This window comes from Pseudochaenichthys georgianus, chromosome 15 (genome assembly GCF_902827115.2).
Source record: "Pseudochaenichthys georgianus chromosome 15, fPseGeo1.2, whole genome shotgun sequence".
NCBI lineage: Eukaryota > Metazoa > Chordata > Actinopteri > Perciformes > Channichthyidae > Pseudochaenichthys > Pseudochaenichthys georgianus.
In genome coordinates this window covers 17,140,122-17,163,575 of record NC_047517.1, presented here as the reverse complement: position 1 = coordinate 17,163,575, position 23,454 = coordinate 17,140,122, and the positions used below count along the sequence as shown (strand labels likewise).

Sequence of the window (23,454 nt, the reverse complement as noted above, 5' to 3'; positions counted from 1 at the left end):
TGTAAGAGTCATGTAAGAGCTCTCGTCTTTAACAACAAATCTGTCACATTTTTGGGGGAATTCTTATGGCTATAAGCATGTGAATTAGTTCCATATTGATTTAATTTAAGCAGTTTTTCTTTCAATTTTTAGGAGCTACAGCCAGTAGATTTGATAGGTATATGTTAAGTTAGATATCTGTTAAGCCAGCACTGCTTTGTGCGGTTTTCTTGTGCGTGTATTCCTTTGCATGCTTCCCTTTCTATGTGCTATGGGTTTTTCCTCTCACTAATCTCCATACATACCTACTGTTTATCTCTGCAGCTAAAAAAAGGTAGAAGCAGCAGAAACCCATATGAGTGGTGGTTTAAGGGTAGTGGGAGTGAGGCATAGCAGGGGAGAGTGGCTCAGACAAAACCTCTTTACTCTTACGGTGTCCTTCAGAAAGCGATCATCAAATGGTTTGTCGAAGCTGCAACTACACCTTTATGGAACATGCAGTCTTTCCACAAGTCACACTTTTACCTCAATTTCAAGATGGTGTGTTTCTTTAAATTACTTCTATATTTGACAGAGGAGACTGTAAGAAATGGTGGCGAGAGAGAAGTATGATAGCGGGATTCAAACACATTATTTTGCAGTTATATGGCATGTGCTTTAATCACTCAGCTACCAAGGCGGTATAAGATTCTCCATTGTTGAATTGAAATGAAAACGTGTGTTGCTAAATTAGACATATCCACCATGTGCACGGCACACATGCTGTGACAAATTAAATTGCCATGAAAGTAGCTTTCACTTTCTCAATCGACTTCTCCAAAATTGACAAATAGCCTGAGATTTTGAAATCAAATCACCAATGTCAGAAATTCGACAGTTTGGAAAGCACTCCAGTGCAGTTTCCACTTCATGTAAAGCATGAAATAAAATTATGCAAGGCTGTTTGAAGAAAATAAAAAAACAGTTTTCTGTATTTCATTGGAAAGAGAACTCCCTGGAGATGTTCTGTCTCAGATATTTGACAGCCTTTTCAAAGTGTAGCACAAAACTGTGTCAGATTCAAGAGGAAAATGCGTGAGAAAATCCAAATCCCTTGGAGTGTTGAAAATAGTTCAATAGAAGGAGACGCATCATGGGTATTGTATCTGGCAGTCACTCAAAGTGAATGCGTTAGACAGAAGATAGGTTTAAAGGGCAGACTGAGGGCAGATGGGGGGCAGACAGGCTGTATCTGAAGCCATCAACTCCTCTGTGAATACAGCCGAGTTAAGGTGCTGCATCCCCATCAGGACCGTGACATTCAGGGCCTTTTCCCTCTCTCTGACATTCTAATGACATCTTTTATGGAGATTTCACATTTCCGTGTCAGTCCATGTGAAAGGCGACGTAGTCTCTTTATTTCTAAAGGTTATGGACAAGGTAACACATTGGCGTTGATGCTCTGCTGTGTATTCAAAGCAGGGCGAGCACAGGAGGACGGAAATTAATCTGTAAGGTCTTATAAAAATAAGTGTCAGAAAAGAAAATGAAAGCGGAATTTGAAATAAACTGTGCATCCTGTGGGATCCATGTGTCTGCAAAGGTTTTGTTAGTTACCGCCCTCCCCCCCGGCTCTTTTCTCAGCCTCTTCTTCACCTTCTTTTCCCCAGGTGGTCATGAGTCAGAGGCTGGGCAGCAGCCTGCGGAGGAAAGTAAGCGAGACAGAAACTCAGCTTTTGGCACTGCATGAAGCCAAACTGGCGGCCATCTCAGGTAACTCCCCGCTTAACCGTCACAATTCATACATTTCCTGTCTTCTATTTACCTCATTTACTGAAACCGTCGACCATTAGCTTCACCTAATGACGCTATTAATGATCGTGGCGCTCATTAATGGGCATTGTAAGCTTAATGTTCTCCTGTGATGCGCTGCTGCAGGTAATGACTTCAGCAGTGCCAAGGAGATGAAGGCTGAGATGAAGGCGGTGTACTTTGAGCGGGAAAGACTGGATGCTTTGGCCAAGAGGCTACACAGCCTGAGCTCGGGGAGCAGCCAGGAGCTGGCCAGGATGAAGGAGCAGCGGCAGCAGTTCAGGCAGGAGCTGGAGCAGAGGGAGGCCCAGCACGGTGAGTCAGTCTACACCACGATAACACAGACTGTTTTCATCCCAAACGAGAAGTGGTGCTGCTGTGGGCAATACAATCCATTCTCTCACCCAAATGAAAACAGGAGAATTTATGATTGCGTTCTTTCCATTGTTCTTACCAGGGAGCAGTAATGTAGACTGAGGGGTGAGCTGATGTGTATTCCACCTGGCCGAGCATAAGCTGCAAATACAACCTAACTTTCTAGCCTTTTATGTGGCAATCAATAATTCATCTTTGTCCCTTTAAACCTGCAAATACTAATTGTTGGCCACTTGGGGGCAGTGGAAACACAACACTGACATATACACTTTCTAAGTTGATTTGAAGACAGGAGTTAACACATCCAGCAATTACAAAGGAACATTATCATTATTTTAAAGACCCTGCCTGCCTGGCAAATGTCCAACCCTAACTCTTAGCTCCTTTTGAGGTAATCGAAGGGGAAATATATAAACCAAAATAAATGCACCGTTATCAAAATAAACTCAGGAGTTCTAAGCATTTTCCTGCCCACTGAGACTGGAAAACGTGTGTTGTATTCCGTTGAAAGGGACCTCTGTCTTTCTTTAAGTACACCTTTTAAATATCAATTGAAGTGTGCATCATGAAAGCTCTTTGGAAGACAAGACCTCTCTTGTTGTTGATCCACACTGGGAGGACGTCAATAGACTATGACTTGTCTCCCAAACGAGGGAGAAATGATCGGCTGTCAGTAGGGAGTCAGCATCAAATGAGTTACCGGCAGGATTGGCAGTTGTTGAGAGGGAGGGAGGATGGGGACTTGTGGGACTTGTGGGTAGGGGAAATGAGCTTTAGATTGTGTGAAGTAGCCAATTACCTCCAAGCTACTCAGTGCAGACATGAGGTATAAGCACAAGGACACTCTCCAACTACAGGAGATCTGAATGCTGCTTAAAAGAATGTCCCACTTTTTTTATAGAAGAAGGAGGGGGTAGATTGGTTTGGCCTCCTGGCACTGGCAAAGAAATAAATGGACTTTGACAGCACCACCTGCAGTGCTACTCTCTCAAGTCCATCAGTCACAGGGAGTTCTTCTTTAAAAAAGGGTCACTTTACTCTCTGAGGCACTGAGATGGGAGTGCGCTGAGATGGAAGGAAGGGGAGCGGTGAAGTGATGAGACAAAAAGCAGAGCAATCAGCTATCTTACATCCACTGTTATCTATTCTAGACCATTAAAGCCTGTGGCTGCAGCATGACTATTACTGTGGACCTATTGTATTGTCTCGAATGCACCCATGCTGCCACAAGGGAGCACCCTTCCATTGTTTCAATTGCATCATGTTTTTAATGGGGTATAAGGTATATATTTGGTATTTTTGTTAATTTAAGGTCAACAACTTAATGTTACTGTTGAAAATAACAAATAGCAAATGATGTGCCTTGTACTCTAACCATTCTGCATGAAAATCCGCCAGATATTTGATGTTAAATAACAGTCCACAACAACGAAAGACCTGTTCAAGTTCCCGTCAGTATCCTCAATGCACGGCATGCCTTACACAGAATGAAGCAGCTCTCAGGGACACAGAAGCTGAACAATAAGTGGCATGCTAAATGTTCGGGCTAAACAAAGGAACGGGAATCAGGTGAGAAAGGCTCCTCGAATTAAAGAAGAGACGGCAAATTAATGATTGGATGCACGGTGTGCTCAAGTGGGCGTGCACAATGTGGAAGCAGGCGCAATTTCACAATGCGATGCTGACAACAAGCAAGGGGCTCATTAAACTGTCAACCTTTTTGGTAATAAGGGGCTGGCACATACTAGCTGGAAAGTGATAGCCAACAACCAGCACGTTAGCATTTCTTTAGCTGGAGGGGTTTAGAAATGACTGTCTACTTCAAAGTCAAGATGGCCATCCTTTTGGTTTCTGAGGCATTTCTAGCACATCTTTATGACACTTGTGTCTTCTTATAACGAGGAAACCATATGGCTGTTCTTGAAAGGGCCTATTGTCATGAGCTCTAAAGAAACCTAGTTCACCTGATACCTCCATGCACATGCATCCACTTAAACCACGCAGCTTTAGCTTGTTGAACATCTCCGCCCAGCGTACTTTGTAGTGTGTTTTTTTTTGGCCTGGGAGCCATTAAGTCCTTAATTGCCATTGACGCGAGTGCTGATGAATACCAAACCCATTATAGCCGGAGGTTTGATTCCCTGCGGAGAGTATAATTTTGTCCCCAAGAGAGATCTGGAGTGATACTAAATTTACAAATAAATAATTGAAGAGCTGAGTAAATGACCCCAGGAGTGAGGACATTCAAATGGGGAGGCAGTGTTGGTGTGTGTTCCCTTTTGATTTATAAGTATTCTGCCAATGCTTATTTAATGCTTTTGTTAGTATGCAGGCGGTATATTCTGTAGCAGGTAATTTGGCCCTCTGCGGTAAAGATAGGAGTTTGTCTTCTCCACATGGCTCCACTAAAACACATCTTATTAGTTTTTTTGCTGCGTCTTCACCATCTATTATTCTTCATACAGATCCCACTTCAGTGTCATCTCTGTCTTGAGTGTCAACTCAACTGTGGATATGAGTAAAAAGTTGAAGTGTACATCAAAATACTGCATCTATGTGTTATTAAACAATTGCAATTTCCTCTTAACGGAGAGCCAATAATAAAGACGAGGACATATATGATTTATTCATGACTGTGCCTCTTTCAGTGTCTGAATGATTGAGAGCGGTGTAGTGGTTAAGTGGACCTGAGAGAATGTTTCCTGTTTTTTTTATTCTTTGAAATGTTGGCAGTATTCATTTTCCTGAGATTCAGAAGAAGATGTCATTCTATTGTTAGTATCAAAGTGTACATACCCATCAGCATAACTTTAAAAACAAAGAGAAGTTGATTGAGGTACTACTGCAATAGTTCCCACTACATAACTGTTTGTTTGTAGCCATGCTAGCAACATGTCAGTTTACTGCTTTGTTCCAGATTGAAACGGCTAAACAACTACTGGTTCATGATTACACATTAGATATTGTGTAACATTTGTAATTAGTAAAGTTGCCAAGCTAACACACTAAACAGAGATGGTAAACACATGAATTAAAGTGTTAGCATTGCTATTGTGAGCTAATTAGCATGATCACATTACCATAAAGCAGCTAGCATGGCTAGTTTAAACAAAAACTTTAATTGAGGTGGCATATTCAGAAGGCAAGGCAAGGCAAGTTTATTTATATAGCACTTTTCAACACAAGGCAATTCAAAGTGCTTTACAAAAAATTAAAGACATTAAGAAAATGGCATTTAAAATTAGTCATTAAAAAGAAAAGCTAATAAAAGAAACATTAAAAAAAAAAAAACATGGATACAAGTTACAGTGCAGTCTAAGATATGAATAGTTCAATTAAACATTAAAGAAAAAGTACATGGATAAAAGTTACAGTGCAGTCTAAGATATGAATAGTTCAATTAAAAGCAGCGACAAAAAGAAAAGTCTTCAGCCTGGATTTAAAAGTAGTCAGAGTTGCAGCGGACCTGCAGGTTTCTGGGAGTTTGTTCCAGATATTTGGAGCATAATAACTGAACGCTGCTTTACCATGTTTAGTTCTGACTCTGGGGACAGAAAGCTGACCAGTCCCTGAAGACCTGAGAGATTTGGATGGTTCATAATTTAGCAGGAGGTCAGAAATGTATTTTGGGCCTAAACCATTCAGTGCTTTATAAACCAGCAGCAGTATTTTGAAATCTATTCTTTGACACACAGGAAGCCAGTGTAAAGACTTCAGAACTGGAGTGATGTGATCCACTTTCTTAGTGTTAGTGAGGACTCGAGCAGCGGCGTTCTGAATCAGCTGCAGCTTCCTAATAGATTTTTTAGTGAGACCTGTGAAGACACCATTGCAGTAGTCGAGTCTACTGAAGATAAATGCATGGACAAGTTTTTCCAAATCCTGCTGTGACATTAGTCTTTTAATCCTAGATATATTCTTTAGGTGATAGTAGGCTGATTTAGTAACTGTTTTAATGTGACTGTTGAAACTGAAGATAAATGCATGGACAGACAGTGGGGCTATGGGGCCCAGTTTCAACATTAAAACTGTCACATTAAAACACCTAGATTTCTGGCTTTATCTGTTGTTTTGAACATTGCAGACTGAAGCTCAGCGCTAACTTTGATACGTTCTGACTTGGCTCCAAAAACCATTACCTCAGTTTTATCTTTGTTTAATTGGAGAAAGTTCTGACACATCCAGTCATTGATTTGTTCAATGCACTTACTCAGTGTTTGAATTGGAGCATAGTCTCCTGGTGAAATTGTTACGTACATTTGCGTGTCATCTGCATAGCTATGGTAACTTATTTTGTTGTTTGTCATTATCTGAGCCAGTGGTAGCATGTAGATGTTAAAGAGAAGAGGCCCCAAGATGGAGCCTTGAGGAACTCCACATGTCATATTTGTCAACTCAGATGTGTATTTACCTTTAGAAACAAAGTTGTTTCTGTCCTTTAGGTAGGATTCAAACCAATTTAGAACTGTTTCCGAAAGTCCCACCCAGTTTTCCAGTCGGTCTAGTAATATGCTGTGGTCAGAAGACTATTTATTGGCAGAAAACACTTTATTTCTCTTGTGCTAATGTGGTTTCTCAAAATATGCTAAATAAATAATAAGATGTCACTTAAACAGAGCAGGATTTTGAGCAGGTGAGCTGTTGAGATAGCATTTTAAAGTATTTATGGTCGCACATTTTGGGACAGTTCTCCATGGTTTAGCTTTATAGTTTTATTTTTCAGCCCAGAGCAAAGTAAGTCAGAGTCTCTTCTAAACAAACTCAGTTTACTGAGTTTTACTTGAGTTATATAATGACAGTGAGGATGTCAAATTCAGAGCAAGAGCAATTCAGTACCAATAACTGAAATATATTTATCCACCCAAGCACAGATTCTCTACACACAACTACATTTTTGTCAAATTATTTATTTTTGTAGTGCATTTGGGCATAGCCCCACAATATGTTACAGCATGCCAACATAAATACGTGAACTGCTATGCTGTTGTCCCACAGCCTAAAGCAGGGATCACCAACTACATTTGTCCAAGGGCCGAAATGTAACCAATAGACACTATCGCGGGCCAGCGATTTTTATATAGCCCAGAATTTTATAAATAGTATTCAGATTACTTTTGGAATACTTTCTTTTTCCATAACAGATGGGTATGTTTTGGTGAACAGGAGACACTTATTTTACTGTTCTAATGGCTTATCAAGAACTCAAACACAACATCTTGGTGTCATTCTGGACAGCTCTCTCATCTGCACCCACATAAAAAACATCACCCTGACTGCATTCTTTGTACTGTCTTAAAACCTTTCCTTGGAATATATTATGAATTGTAAGGTGTCCTTGGGTGCTTTGAAAGGCGCCCCTAAATAGAATGAATTATCATTATTATCTGAAACGATGTAATAACTTTTAAAACTTTTTCCAGTCACTTGCCCCATGCATTCAGCAGCAGCAGGCCATTCACTTTGATTTGATCCCGTTATGAAATGTCATAATTTCGACAATAAAGAAATGCCACATAAACGTTATCTTGCACATTTTATCTAACCATCTCCGTTTCTAACTTTCAATATATTTTAAAAGAGATCTCTCTCTCTCATCTGCGTGCGGGGGCGGGGCCTCACAGACACTGCATCTCTCTCTCGCTCACAGACAAGCTGCAGCGCTGTGCAGTGTGCACACAGCTCTGCCAGTAATGAATATTACATTTTGTGAGGAAACTTTTCCACCAATAATTCCAATAAGTATTTCAAAATGTATTCACTTCAGGTTTACGAAAGTAACTGTAATCAGATTACTCGTTTTTCAAATGTAACGCCAGCTGAATACAGTTAGCCTACTTGATTTTTGTATTCTGATTACGTAACGCCGTTATGTATTCCGTTACAACCCAACCCTGCTTCTAGGCTACTGTCCCGCAGCTCCAGCCTCTCTGTTGGACTCTGTCGCAGCGGGGCTACTGCTGTGGTGCGGAGCGCATTAACCAGACTCTTCACAACGAAGGATCACTTCTTCTTCAGGGGAGGGAAGGTTTCGCAGTATGCAGTCTACTGTCCCGCAGCTGCTGCCTCTCTGTTGGACTCCGGTACTGCTGTTGGACTCCGGTACCTTACTCACGAGACGTTGTAAACAAAGAAATGGGTGGGGGGCGAACGCAGTAACCTCTCCGCCAACGCCACAGTCACCCCCGTCGTGCGGGCCGGATGAGAATGTCTGGCGGGCCGGATGTGGCCCGCGGGCCGCCAGTTGGTGGTCACTGGCCTAAAGCATCATTGCCTATTGAGTGTTCGTCTGAGATATCTGTCTGTCCCTCCTCCTTCATTAGCCATGCTGCCTGGCTGCTGTTAAGTTCAGATGAGACGTTCATACAATCTGAGTGTCAGCATATGCTGACTGGGTGTTTGTGTTACCTGCAGTGCTGTTGCACTCAAGCAGCCGTAGCTGAGCTTAAACACATTAATCACAGTCGGTGCCTTCAACTCAATTATAAAAGACACACAATTTATCTTCTGCCCTATTATGGGCAAGGCTTTTATAACACGCATATCAGCGGTGCTGTGTTAGCACGGAGCAGCCTCTAATTTGTTCGACAACATGAAGGCCTCACAGATGCTGGGTGCCTTTATTGTTAGGCAAAGAAGAAATGGCTGCATTATTCAATTACAATTAGAGAGCTGTTCAAATGTTCATAACTCAGCAGCAAATCTAAACACCTTGCCATCGTTACATTCTGCAGGCTCATTAAAGCCCATTGCTTCATCATCGGGAATTGTGCATCACTGTGCGATACATCTGCTCCATTTGCTTTGTCTGTTTGATTGTAATCATCAGCTTTATCGTTTATCAACTATGTGGTTAAGTAATTGTCTTTTCATTAGAATAATTAATGAGTATTTTGACCAATATTAAGCAAATGGCTTTTTTTGCAACATCCAGTAACACATTCTTATCATCTGTCAATTGTGTGTCACTTATGTTTGCGTTATGAATGAATGGCCCCTTCGATTTTGTCCGGGGTCTTTGGCAGCAATCAGTGATGTTAAGCGCCCGCTGAGATCAGTGGTGTGAGGGGAGGCTGAGCTCATGAATTTTCCAGTGCAGGCTCTGTGAATGCCTTTGTGAGGTTCCCTCAACACCAAATATAGTGTTGCATGTATCAGGGAGTAACAGACTGCCTCTCTTCTTTATGGGCTTTTTAGTGCCGATTTTATTCGCATGGTCTGCCAATGACAGCAGCCTCCCGCAGACTTACAGGAAGTGGCAATATCACCCGGTGCTCTGGTTCCACTCAGCGCAGGAGGAGGCTCTGCTGCTTGATGTCTTGTCCCATTCTATAAAGAAAAGATTATTTTCATCTGTCACGCCAGAAGAGGCTCACTAGTATTGCCACCGGTTGGCATGGCGACAGCATGGCACACTGCCTCGCAGTATCAGCATAGATAGAAATATTGAGTTAACAGTTAATACACTCAAGTCTGCATCTCTCCTCTGTACATGCCCTTCATCATAGACTGTATCTATTCCTCACAGTATAATATTTCTAAATCTGGCTCTTGTTTAAGCCTTAGTCATCTCACATCTGTACATGCTCTTTGCCATCTGAAGTCAGGCTTAATGCCCTCCATGTATAATTCAATGGTTTTCTCCTTGCACGCTGCCTACCAGAGCTGGCATGAAGGGAAGTTGACATGGGAGACTCTGTCAGTTGGGATAGGATCTCACATAGCAATTAGAGGCGTGGTAAGTGAGCTGTCTGGTCCACGTAGAGCAGATATGTGATAGCTTCTCCTCCTTCCTCCACCCTCTGATTGAGAAGATTTGGCCACTTTGAATGGAAATGACTGAGCCAAGATCTCGCTTCCTGTGGCTGTGACACACACATACCAAATAAATAACCTGACAATATCCATCTCATTTCTTCCCCAAAGTATAAAAAGGAATACGTGTATCAGTGTGTGTCACAGTCACTTAGTCTGAGGCTTTTTTCTTCCACTCCCCGCTGTGCAAGCTCCCAGCTTGTCTCATCCTGGAGCTGATGCTGTCTAATAACCACCATCAAGACAATGATACAAATCATATTTCAAACCTCAGTGTGATTCAGAACACCCAATTAGGTGACTTTCTCTCTGTGTGAGCGAGCTAAGTGTCTTCCAACAACTTTTGGCTTATCTTTCTTTAGAATGTAACACCTTCTGCTTCATCGTCGGTTTTTAAAGGGATATGTACTTGTTAGTATTAATGACTCTACTCTACTATTTTTGGAAATATGTTTTTGGCTTTATTACATAGCTTTATTTGAGAAATTTGATAGCACGATCAACTAACAGTACAATTTGAAGCTATACATTTTGGTGACCTTAGTTTACCCAAAAACATGAAAATAGGGAAAGCTTGTTTCACACTGCTTGTTTCTTGGCTTGCAGTAACTTCCTTAAACTGTCCTCGGGTAATTGTTTAGTAACTGTTGGCGGCCAAGAAGTAGTCGCCTAACACCCCCATGAAACCACAACGTTTCACTTTTACACAATATTTGTTGTACAAATTAGGAAAATAAGATACGTGTTGATTAGGCTTTGAGCTCTACGTCTCTGGAATAAGCTCTCACTGCACAAGCACTGCTGATATTTATATATATTTGTTTTCTTTTCACTGTGACCTCTCTACTTTACATTGAGATCAGTGTGTATGTGTGTATATGTTTTACTCAATATTTTGTGTTTTCTTTTCTGCGGTTGTTTTTTAATTACTTATAAAGTGTACTGGGACAGTGTGCTCTAAATTAAACTTACATTGAAGTGTGATTAGTACACTTTAGAGGTGCTTGTATGGATATTTAGTTTGGTAACTGCAGGTTAGCTGTTTTAATTTTAACATTGCTGCTAAGCTAACCAGCTGCAGTCTGTAGCTTATATTTAATGGTGTTGATTTTGTCTTGTAACTTTTGGCCAAGAAAGCAAATATATGTATATCCCAAATGTGGAACAAATATTATATATTTTCCTTCTCAGTGTGTTTAATATTGTCAAAACAGATACAAGTATAACATATTTTGCAGGAGAATAGCACTGATAAAGTAATGTCTGAAAAATAGCCCAATGTACCCCACCAGAGTGTGGGAAAGCACTGATTCTCATGTTGAGTTGTACAGATGCTGGGATGGGAAAATTATTGAGGACAGCTTGTTGTGAGTGTGGATTTCAGTGGGAAGAAGGAGGTAGTATCGAACATTATAGCCTGTGTGCGCATATATATGCAGCCCACAATTTGATATAAGTGCATCCCATTGTGTTCAAAGACCTGCCGCTGCGGGGGGCATATTCTCATGTTTCATACATGAGCTCATTAGTGGCGTTCAGATTGCCCCATCCTCCCCATCCTGACTAACACCCAGCCAGCCTGCGTCTGCCTCCTCAGGCACAGCTCACTTCTGGCAGGAGGGCGCAGGAAGCAACAGAAGCTATCTGTCCAACTTCATGCCGCACAGAAAATCTGGCGCTGTATAAGGACCTATGCCATGTTAGAATCCCCTTTTATCCTCAGGCCGTCTCCAATTTTATCCCCTCTCGGAGCAGTGGGAATGATCTTTCCTCGATTGTGTGTTTGTCTTAAGAGAGAGCCAGCTGGGCCTTTGTACTGTACTGTACTGTTGCAGGTTCTCAGCGTAAGGCACAGCCCATATATAAAATAGCTAATGACAATTCAGTTTTAATGGTATTAGAGCTGTGATTTGTTGCTAGGTTACCCCATCATGGCTAATAAAAGTATGAGTAACAGGCTGTTGTTCCCTCTGCTCCTCTCCATGCAGAAAGCCGGCTCAAAGAGAACACTACCGAGTACATCAGGCTTTTGGAGGACAGATTACAAAGGTAAGAAATGAATGTTTCTGCCGTTTTCTATTTTTTTTGTAAAAACATAATAGAAAAAAACAAACCAAACGGCCATACAGAACAACAGGCTCCAAGGAATTCCTCCAGCCTTGGTTGTCCTCTAACCAGAACACCACCCTTCCACCCCCCAAATACATCACCTCAGCCGCCACGTCATACACTCACACCTTTTTATTGTTCCGTTTTCTCCCAGAGCTTCATTCTCACATTTCACTCCGTCTCTCACCTGCACAATTCGTCTTCCTCTTCCCACCTTCTCACATATTGTCTTTACCTGTTATTTTCTATACCTCCACTTTCATTTCAAACCTTTATTTATGCAGGTGAATCCCATTGAGATCATTGATCTCTTTTTCAAGGGTGACCCACTTCAGCTCAGTTTCCACCCCCCCCCTCCCTCCGTCTGTGTAAACTATTTGAGACAAAACAATATCTCCACTGTTTCTATCTGCGTCTCAGCGGCCCTAAATCACAGAGGACAGGTCTGTTGTGTGGCGGGTGGTCGCCCAGCACGTCAGACTGTTACACAACAGGATTGTGATGTGCTGAGAGGCTGACTTTTTTTCTAACTGCGCATGTGGGACAGAGTCAGGCAGAAACCTATCTTACTCTGCAACATTAAAGATTCATTTCTGTTTTACATATGGAAAATAAATAAGAGTTTTTGTGTACACCACATGAGGTGTGCTTTGTACTGAGTTTGTTCTTCCTAAACGTTCAGAGGGGAAAGTGTATTCTGTCTAGACTTGTTTTGAGCCTGGAAAAGCCTATATTTTCAGAAACCCTGTTTGTCTGCTCTCCACATGTTTTTGTTTGTTGTCTTTGTGAGAGGGGGTAGATTTCTGTGTTGCATGCTTAGAGAGGCAGGGTCACGTCTTTTGGATGGGAGCCAGAAGTCAGTCTCACACTGCAGGACTGTTTGTTGTTGAGTGTTACACAGGCTGCAGCTCTGCTTGGTCAAGGAGTAACATGGCTGCGATCTCGGTGCCCAGCAGGGGGGAAAGGCCGGGACCTTTTCAGTCAGTAGGGCAGATGGCCGCTTGGTGTTTTGATTTGAAAGAAGTTGTTGAGAGTATCTGTCTATGCAATGACAGAAGAGGTAGATTAGAAGAGGTATTTTACAGACTGGGTACAACCACAGCATATATAGACTAATCACACCATAACAAGTCTCCAACTCAGAAACTTTAAAATAAATGTGCACAACAAAGTTATATCAACAGGAAAAACTTGCAATGGCTTCGACCAACTATGCACATGCATCCATGCATTTGTGAATTCACACACACTTGACCGCCATGCCAAATTGCGGCCTGCTTGGTCACAATCGTGTCTCTATTGTAGGCTATTTTTATTAAAGTTATTACATGTCACTTTTTATTATTACATGTCACTTTTTAGACGCTTTTATCCAAAGCGACTAACATACTCAATACTGTGGACAATCACCACAGGAGCAATTTGGGGTGAAGTGTCTTGCCCAGGGACACAACGACATGCTGACTGCAGTGGGGTTTGAACCTGTGACCCCCTGCTCCGAACACCTACGGACAACCCACTGCGCCACACACCTAAAGTTAAAGTTAAAGTTAAAGTTAAAGCCTTTTATTGTCACTATACACAAGGTATAACGAGATGCAGAGTGCAACTCTGTCCCGGTGTGCAAAAAATATACAAACAAATACATAACACCAAAAAACACAGCAATAGGACATACAATCATACGGGGGAATAAATAGTTAAAAATATTGACATAAAAAAAATAGTATATAAAGTGCATTAAAAGTGTGTATTATATGTATAGCACTTTGGCTCGACCAAAAATCGTTTATAAATGTGCTATACGTATAAATAAAACTTGATTTGATTTGATTTGAATGAGAAATGTTTGGACTCACCGACAGACAGGGTGATCTATTGTATACAACTGCTGGTGGCAGCCTCAAAAGAGTGGTCAAATAACTTTAATTTTGCACTACTGTATGAACTTGTCAAAATATGATGTATTTTACTATTCCCAGATTGCAGCTCAATCCCCGTGTTTTCCTGCCTGGTAAACGCCTATGTGTTTCCACCCTTCCAGTTTGTATAAAAGCAATAGCTAAAAGCAACAGCTAAATACCATGTCTTATAATATAACGAAATTTCAAATAACATAAACACACAATGTCACAAACACTTGAACACTAGAAATGTCAGATTTCTAGTATGAAAAATGTGGCCACCAAAGGGGAATTTATCTTCAAAGACTAAGAGCGATCTATAGAGCTGCTGGACACAGGCAGAAGTCTCTAAGCCCAAGCTGAGATAACCCCGATGACATCATCATGAAAAGAGTACTTCTGAGCTTCATGTGTAAATTAGTGACCTTTAAATAACTATATCAGTAAAGGATTTAATGCTAAACCTGTGAGATTTTAAATCCAGGAAGCCTTTTAAGTCTACCAATATTAATACAACTAAAATGCATTAGTAAAGGCCGGCTACTGGTTGCTTATATCCTGTGATCCTACCTTTTAGTTTCACCATCAGATATTATTGTTTTATTTTTTGTACTTTGTTATAATTATTCATTTGAGTGAGAAAAAAAAGGAAAAAAGAGAATATATATATATATATATATTAGGGCTGTCAAACGATTACAATTTTTAATCAGATTAATCACAGCTTAAAAATTAATTAATCATGATTAATTACCATTAATGCTATGTCCAAAATATGCCATTTATTCATGTATATTGTGGGAATGGAAAGATAAATGAAAGAAGGCGGATATTGTAGCGCCAGGAAAAGGGAGTCGGAGGCGGTGTATTCAGAACGGAGTTCCACTCTTTATTATCCATTAAATATAGAGAGGTCAACACATCGTCTGCTCTGCTTAATGAGCTAGCAGGAATGGAGGCTAACTCTCCAGGTGTTCCCACTAAAGGGTCCGTGTGGCAACACAATAAGAGAGGTGAATTATGTCCCATAACGTGTCACCACACAAGCCCCCCCAGAATTCACGTGTAAACAAAATCCGTATGGCGGGGAGGAACAATCCGCCTGCCCCCACGAGACCTGCGCACCGGAGTCGGTACAGCGACCTCCGCCCGTGCGGCCCCTGACAGAGGAGGGACCGGAACAACAGGTCCACACTCCCTGACAGGAATCAAAGCCGGGGGTCGGCCCCGTCTCGGCGGCCGAGCCAGCACCACCGGCCGGTCCACGTCCAAGTGAGCAGCCTTCACCCGGTCAGTTTTTGAAGGCTTCACGTGCTCAGCCTTACCGCCCATGTCGACCACCAGGTGTTTTTCACCGTGTTCCAAAACCCGGAAAGTTCCGTCGTAAGGTGGCTGCAGGGGGCCTCTGTGTGCGTCGTGACGGATGAAGACGTGCCCAGCTGAGTGTAGCTCCGCGGGAACTTGAGACCCTGGCGCACCGTGCTGAGTAGTCGGGACTGGAGCGAAAGCCTCCGCCGCGTCACGCAGAAAAAACTCGCTGGGCCGTGGCAGACCAGGGAGCTGACGCATTTGGGAGGAAATCCCCCGGAACTCTCAGCGGCTGACCGTAGACCATCTCCGCTGTAGAACACTGCAGATCTTCCTTAGGTGCGGTCCTCAGGCCCAGCATCACCCAGGGCAGCTTGTCGACCCAGTTACCGTCCGTAAGGCCGGCCTTGAGGGACGCCTTCATGGAGCGATGAAAGCGCTCGCAGAGGCCGTTAGCCTGAGGGTGGTAAGCGGTAGTCCTGTGCAGCTTGACCCCCAAACCGCTTGCCACAGCGTTCCAGAGCTCGGACGTGAACTGAGAGCCCCTGTCTGAGGAAATGTCTGACGGGGTGCCAAAACGACAAACCCACGTTGCAATGAAGGCCCGGGCAACGTCTGCGGCTGATGTCGAAACGAGCGGAACTGCCTCCGGCCAACGGGTCGTTCTGTCCACCATGGTGAGGAGGTAGGAAAACCCCTGAGAGGAAGGCAACGGACCAACCAGGTCAATGTTGACGTGATCAAACCTCCTCTCAGGCACCAGGAAACGCTCCAACGGGGCCTTCGTGTGGCGGTGCACCTTAGCGCGTTGACAAGCCACGCACTCCCTGGCCCAAGTCCTCACATCCTTTTTCAGCCCATGCCAGACGAACTTCGCGGCCACCAAGCGCACCGAAGGTTTAACGCCGGGGTGTGATAGGCCGTGCACCGCTTCGAACACAGAGCGCCTCCAGCTGGCAGGGACGACAGGCCGTGCCAGGAGGGTAATGCCCGCGTCGCCGAACACTACGTCCTCCAAGCGCAGCCCCGCGCCCTCCACCTTCAGAGCCTGGACGCCGATCTGTGACCTGGTCCGCCGCCATGCGAGTATAGTCCAGGCCCAACTGGACGGCACCGATGACGACTCTGGAGAGGCAATCAGCAACCAGGTTCGACTTGCCAGCCACGTGCTTAATGTCTGTAGTGAACTCTGATATGTAGGAAAGCTGCCGCTGCTGACGTGCCGACCAAGGCTCCGCCACTTTTGACATGGCGAAGGTGAGCGGCTTGTGGTCGACAAACGCCGTAAATTCACGGCCTTCCAGCATGAAACGGAAGTGCCGCACGGCCAAATAAAGTCCAAGGAGCTCTCGGTCAAAGGCGCTGTACCTGCGTTCTCTGGGCGTCAGCTGGCGGCTGAAAAAGGCGAGCGGCTGCCAAGCGCCCTCCACCCACTGCTCGTGCACTGCGCCGACCGCGTAGTCCGACGCGTCCGTGGTGATGGAAATGGGAGCCGTAGATGATGGGTGTGCCAGCAAAGCCGCCTGAGCCAACGCGGTCTTGACCTCAGCAAAAGCGACGTCCGCCTCTGCTGTCCAGTCGATCGCCTGGACGGGGGTCTTGCCTTTCAACGCTTCATACAGCGGCCGCATGATGTGTGCGGCCCGGGCGATGAAACGGTGGTAGAAGGTCACCATCCCCAGAAACCCACGGAGCGACCGGGCTGTGAGCGGGCGAGGAAAAGCCGCAACAGCCTCCACCTTCGCTGGCAGAGGTGTCGCACCGCCCTTGGTGACGCGGTGCCCCAGGAAATCAATGTCAGACACCCCGAACTGGCACTTTGCCGGATTGATGATTAATCCGTGTTCGTTGAGCCGTGTGAAAAGGGCTCGGAGGTGGGACAGGTGCTCCTGCACTGAAGCGCTGGCGACGAGTATGTCGTCGAGGTAGACAAACACAAACGGCAGGTCCCGCAGTACCGAATCCATCAGGCGCTGGAACGTCTGAGCGGCATTCTTGAGTCCAAAAGGCATCCGCAGGAACTCAAAAAGTCCAAAAGGCGTTATCACTGCCGTCTTGGGAATGTCCAGGGGGTGCATGGGCACCTGGTGGTATCCACGCACCAGGTCCACCTTGGAAAACACCCCTGTACCGGCCAGATGCGCCGAAAAGTACTGAATGTGCGGCACTGGATAGCGGTCAGGCGTAGTGGCGTCGTTGAGTCGGCGGTAATCCCCGCACGGGCGGAACCCGCCGTTCGGTTTGGGGACGACGTGCAGGGGGGAAGCCCAAGGACTGTCAGAGCGGCGGACAATGCCCAGGCGCTCCATGGTTGCAAACTCCGCCCTCGCCACAGCCAGCTTAGAAGGGTTCAACCGCCGGGCCCTGGCGTAGACAGGAGGCCCCTCGGTAGTGACGTGGTGCTCCACGCCATGCTTAGTGGTAAGCGCAGAGAAGGTGGGCAGCGACAGGTCTGGAAACTCGGCCAACAGTCTGAGAAACGTGTCTGCCCCTGACAGCGAGCCCGACAGCCCGTCGTACGCTGCGCTGCCAAGTGTGCACACGAGGGAAGAAAACGTCAAGGCATCAATCAAACGCCTATTCTTAACGTCCACTAAGAGTCCATGAGCGCACAAAAAATCCGCTCCGAGGAGGGGAAAAGAAATGTCCGCTGTCACGAAATCCCAGCTGAAACGCTGTCCTCCGATGCACAAACACATAGGCCTCACGCCGTACGTGCGAATGGGACCGCCGTTAGCCGTCGTCAATCGCGGTCCGTGCCCTCCCCGGGTGACGTCTTCACTCGACGCGGGAACTACGCTCCGTTGAGCGCCCGTGTCACACAGAAACAGGCTGAGGAGCCTGCACGTGCCGCCGACGCTCAGGGCCACTACTGAGCGCCGGCCCCTCCGTTTCCCGGGGGTTTGTAGCTGCACGGAGCGATGCATCTCTTCGCCCTTGTCCCGAAACGTGCGTGGTAAGAGCACTCTCCGGTGTCTCCACGCCGGCTTGCCACAGCCGTGTCCGGCCCCCGCCATGCTGTCTTGACTGCAGATGGGCTGCTGCGCGTCGCGGCTAACGTCTCTGCACCGGGCTGTTGTGTAGCCAGGAAAAAACTATCCACTTCCTCAGCCAAGGCACGCGGCTCCGTGACAGGCGTGTTGGCCAGCGCCGTCTGGACCCGGGGAGGCAAGTGACGCAGGAAAATCTCCGTGAATAAAATCCGGGGATCTTCCCCCCCTAGCAGATTTAGCATTTTCTCCATTAGCTGAGATGGCTTGCTGTCTCCCAGGCCTTGAATGTCAAGTAACTGGCGGGCCCTCTCCTTAGCAGATAAGCTAAATGTCTTAAGGAGAAGGGCCTTAATCGCCTCATATTTGCCATGATGTGGGGGGGCTGCGATGAATCCCACCAACCTGGACGACGTAGAGCAGCCCAGCGCTGCTACCACATGGTAGTATTTCAGGTCCCCGTCACGGACCTGTCGGCAGGCGAAGTGCGCCTCCACATGTGCGAACCATGCCTCCGCGGCGTGCTCCCAGAATTCCGGCAGCTTTACGAACACATCGCGTTCAGCCATGCTCGTTAATTTTCCGGAAACTTTCTCGGAAACGTCAGGGTCACCAGTGTAGCGCCAGGAAAAGGGAGTCGGAGGCGGTGTATTCAGAACGGAGTTCCACTCTTTATTATCCATTAAATATAGAGAGGTCAACACATCGTCTGCTCTGCTTAATGAGCTAGCAGGAATGGAGGCTAACTCTCCAGGTGTTCCCACTAAAGGGTCCGTGTGGCAACACAATAAGAGAGGTGAATTATGTCCCATAACGTGTCACCACAATATATCAATTTAACATACAGTATCTATGTTTATTATAACATTGTTCTGTGTGTCAAAATGAAAGACAACCCACACACCTATCAATCATCAAACCGTTCAATTCATTACGTGTTGATTTCTATCAACGGGGGAGTACTTCAGGAAAGTCGACAGAGGGGGGGGGGGGCTAGTGGAGTACTTCGTGACCACAGAGTAGGCTTGTTTGAGACAAGCAAGACCTGCGCAGACCTGCGCAGTTGCGATCAACGTCTTGCTAGTGCGTTGCATGATGGTTAGTCATTTTGTCCGACTTGCTCTGGAGGCTCGCCCACATGAGACTTTGAAATCTCGCGGGATAAAGACGGCCGCAGCCTTGAGAGCGAGGCGAGGCGAGTTGGCGCACTTGCTCTCCACGAGCTGCGGAAGCGAAATGATTGATGGGAAACGGCTCGCTGGTATCTCGAGCTGAGCGCTAATTGGTGGTTTTTACCACGTGCTGCTGATGAAACTCTCCAATTGGCTGGCAAAAGTTTGTTGTTGTTTTGTGTCAGTTTTACGTCGCCACATCCATTCCCATTTTTCATCATTGTTCCACAATGTTTATCATCATGAAATTAATATCTATATATTTTATACTATACTGCTTACCGTTTTCATACTTTATATATCTTAGCATATTCATACACACTGTTCATACTGCTCACAGGCTGATATCTAGTGTATTCATACCCCACTGTTTATTCATCATTCAATTCATTCTATATGTTATTCTGTAGATTGTGTACATTACTTTCCACTTCACTGCTTGTTGCACCTGGTTAGAAGCTAAACTGCATTTCGTTGTCTCAGTACCTGTAATCTGTGCAATAACAATAAAGTTGAATCTAATCTTGAGCAGGAACAAATGTATTTACTTAGTACATATCTGACATTAACGATTAAACACATGTGTGCATTCTTTATAAATGCAAACCGAGTCAAGCCGACTCCGGAGGTGGCGGTATGCACCTTCAAGCTGTTTGCAATCCGCCAAAAAACCGAGAGAAGAAGAAAAAGATGAAGAAGCCGACTCCGAGCTGTCCGACTTCAGGCGAGCTTTTTGAGACCTCCCCCAACTGCGATCGGCTACTCTCGTCTACTTTCGAGGCGAGCCGCAACGCCTCTCAAACAAGCCTAGTGTGAACGTTGTGATCAGCTGTTTTAGCGCAGTTCTCCAGTGAAGGGGGAGTCTCCCTCCGCAGCCGGTTGGCGTAGTTTTGGCACAGTTCCGTTGTACAGACCGACGTTAACTGCAGCCCTGTCTGTGCACACGGAGACCGACTCTGTCGTCCTGTGATCTAACCGCCTTCTGGAAAAGCTTCACAAGTACGTCGGTACGCAAATGCGCTTTGTGACACAAGTGACGGTACGCATTTCAGATTACGCACATAACCTGCGTACCAGTTATGTACACCCCTGTACCAGAGCCATATTATTACTATTATATGGCTCTGCCCTGTACTACAGCAAAAGTATTCTGCGTCGGGACTTCCTGCAACAACACCACGCCGTTATCAAAGATGTTCTATTGAGAAGACGATCACTACGTGACAAAAGTTTTCAAAACCGTGGCTACTGAAATCAATCTTACTAACTGCTGTCTGTGCAATTTACTCCGCGCGAGTTGGCAGACTCTATTTTGCTTACTTTAACATCATTTTTCATGGTGGGGCTAAGCCATTTCTTGGTATGGGTGTAGCCTACCACAGCCATACACTGGCGCTGCCACTGGTGGCACGTATGGGGCGGGCCATTCTGCACATGCGTTAAATTAATTAATTCCAAAAATTAATTACCGCCGTTAACGCGATAATTTTGACAGCACTAATATATATATATATATATATATATATTATTGTTGTATGTTTTTGTTTCTGACATGTTCAATAAATTGACTAATAAAACTGATCATATAGACCACATGCATCTAACAACATCACTTTTGAAGAACAAATCACATTGAAAGGACAGCTTCTTGGGCATTGGGTACTGTAAACTACTTTTTCTGCCCATCACATTCTATATACATAAATTGGCTCTCCAGCTTTGCATCAGCGTATTTCACCAGAGGCCGTCCACATCAAATTACAAATGCAGCTTTCCTTCCAGGGCGAGGACCAGTAGCTCCCCCCAGGCCCAGTCTGGCACAGTGACACATATTCGGCAAGATTGAACGGCCAATTGTCACCACATGTGCACATACACACACATACACACACACACATTCGGATAGCCGCATGCACCCATCACCCACTGTAAATTTGATCACTCTACGTTACTGTTGATGGAGTGCGGTGGTGAGGAGAAGAGGAGGGGGGGAAGGGAGGAGAGAGGCAGATTAGTACTGGTGAGATGTCTCGTCTCCGTGGAGACGGATGGTGTTGAAAAAAACAATTATCTCTTCTTTGCTAAAGACTCGAACAGGATGTTAGAGCAGCACAGATGCTGTAAGTGTGTCACCAGAACAAAACCATTTTATTCAGATTAGCAGCACCGCACACTTGTTTAATACATTATGTAAATGTTTAATTAGGAAATGCCTTTCGAATATTTCCTACATTTATGCACTCTTCTGTTGAGATTTGGATGTCATTTATCATATTTAATGGACACAATCCAACTGGTGTAGAAGTCATTAAAATTGCGAGAGCCTCGAAGAAGGGTGTGAAAAAAAACCTCTCTTATCACTCTTAATGTACACAACTGTGAATGTACAACAGTGTTTCTAACAAAGGGACATTGGTTGCTCAGCTTTCAGCTGTAAAACCTCCCCAGACACCAAGGCACCCACCTTACAAATCTTTCAGTTCACCATCACACCTCATAAGGTAGTCACCCCCATGCATTTCCCTGTAGTATTAGCACCTCTCCACGGTGTTATTTGAAATGTTGCTGCATGTTTTAGGCGAACATGTTAACATCTCCTTTTGGCTTAAAATGTGTGGATTTCTATTCTGTTCATGGCTTTTGGGGATGCTTGATATCAGAAGCGCTGGCATTAAAGTACAGGTGAAAGTCACGTTAATTTCATTTTTATTCAGGGTAGTAATTAGGCAGGGAAATGAGTTATCTTTAGATAGCAAAAAACAAATCCAGCTGTGACTGACGATAGAGGCTGTTTGTCATTTATATTCATGTGTGACACGTGAAGATGCAGCTGAAGATGGAGCTGGACAAATGATCTGATTCTGGGTGGAGTTCAGAATACTTCTCCCTCTGGAGAGATCTAACTACACCTACTGTCAGCAGCAGGACCGGACCACTGCTCCTTCCTTCACCAGTTTTTATTTATAATTCTTCCTCTGCCTGTCTGTACGTAATGCCTTAAGGAGAAAGAGCAGTCCTGTTAGTCAGCAGTCCCATAGGGGGAGTCAGAGGGGGGGGTGAGAGACTGTAGAAAGAGTGTGCCTGCCTGTCTCTCCTTCTTATTACTGGGCCGTCAGCAGAGCAGCACGCCCACACACTACCACTGTCAGATGGCAGGCCGAGCGGCTGCCACCAATTAACCCCCGAGCGAGGTTCTTACCGACGGGCACCAGGAGGCCAGCATGACAGAGATGCTTAGAAGCTGACATGTTGTCTGCATTATCAGAACAAAGAACCATAATGCCAATGCCACTAACTTGTAACAAATTGTGTTTGTCGTTGAAGAGAAGCCATTGTGATAGATGAGGCCCGCTTTGACATTTGTGTAGGATTGTACGATTGCAGACTGAATCCCCACAGAGGATGATTTATGAGTATGTGTGTAAGTTAACACATGTGTGCCCACCCATAACTGTGTGTGTGCACTTCAGAAGAGACAAATAACAATGGCATGGCTCACTGGGTGCGTCCCCACTTTAGCAGCATTCAGAAGCGGCGGCGTTGAGTAGCGAATTGGCGAGGGCAGGGGGGCCGGGCGGAGCAATTTTTCTATTGTCTGTGTGCCAAATGGAGGTTAGAGAACGGCTGAGAGGCGTGCGTTGGCAGCCTTTTCAGGCAGGAGATGGGCTGGAAAACAAGTGGCATTCAATTTTCAGGGGGCCCTCATCACCGTGAGAGAGTGGAAGGAACAGAGGGAGGGATTAAACAATATTATTGTTTGATCGTTTTTTTTGCTTTTGAGTTTGTTTACGTATGATGGAGAACGAGCAATTTATCAAATCTAACTGCACAGCAAGGAGGCACTCTCCAGGTGAAAATAGTGAATATATTATCGGGGCTTATACAGTATATAACTGTGTGCTTGCCTTGGAGTATGGAATCCGTCAATGTGAGAATGACTGATTGTGACAGAGAACCTCCTCCTGGGTTGGGAAATGGGCAAAAACAAAGAGATTGTAGACATTTCTTCTTCTT

The 23,454-nt window shown here is 45.0% G+C and overlaps 1 protein-coding gene across 1 annotated transcript in view; it reads left to right on the top strand.

Annotated features, from left to right (window-relative positions):
- Positions 1-23,454, top strand: part of disc1 (DISC1 scaffold protein) — a 65,039-nt gene that overhangs the window by 22,016 nt on the left and 19,569 nt on the right. The window contains exons 8-10 of the mRNA XM_071205621.1: positions 1,629-1,731; positions 1,897-2,085; positions 11,946-12,006. Of these exons, the coding sequence (XP_071061722.1) occupies positions 1,629-1,731; positions 1,897-2,085; positions 11,946-12,006 (353 nt within the window). The remainder of the gene's footprint in view (positions 1-1,628; positions 1,732-1,896; positions 2,086-11,945; positions 12,007-23,454) is intronic.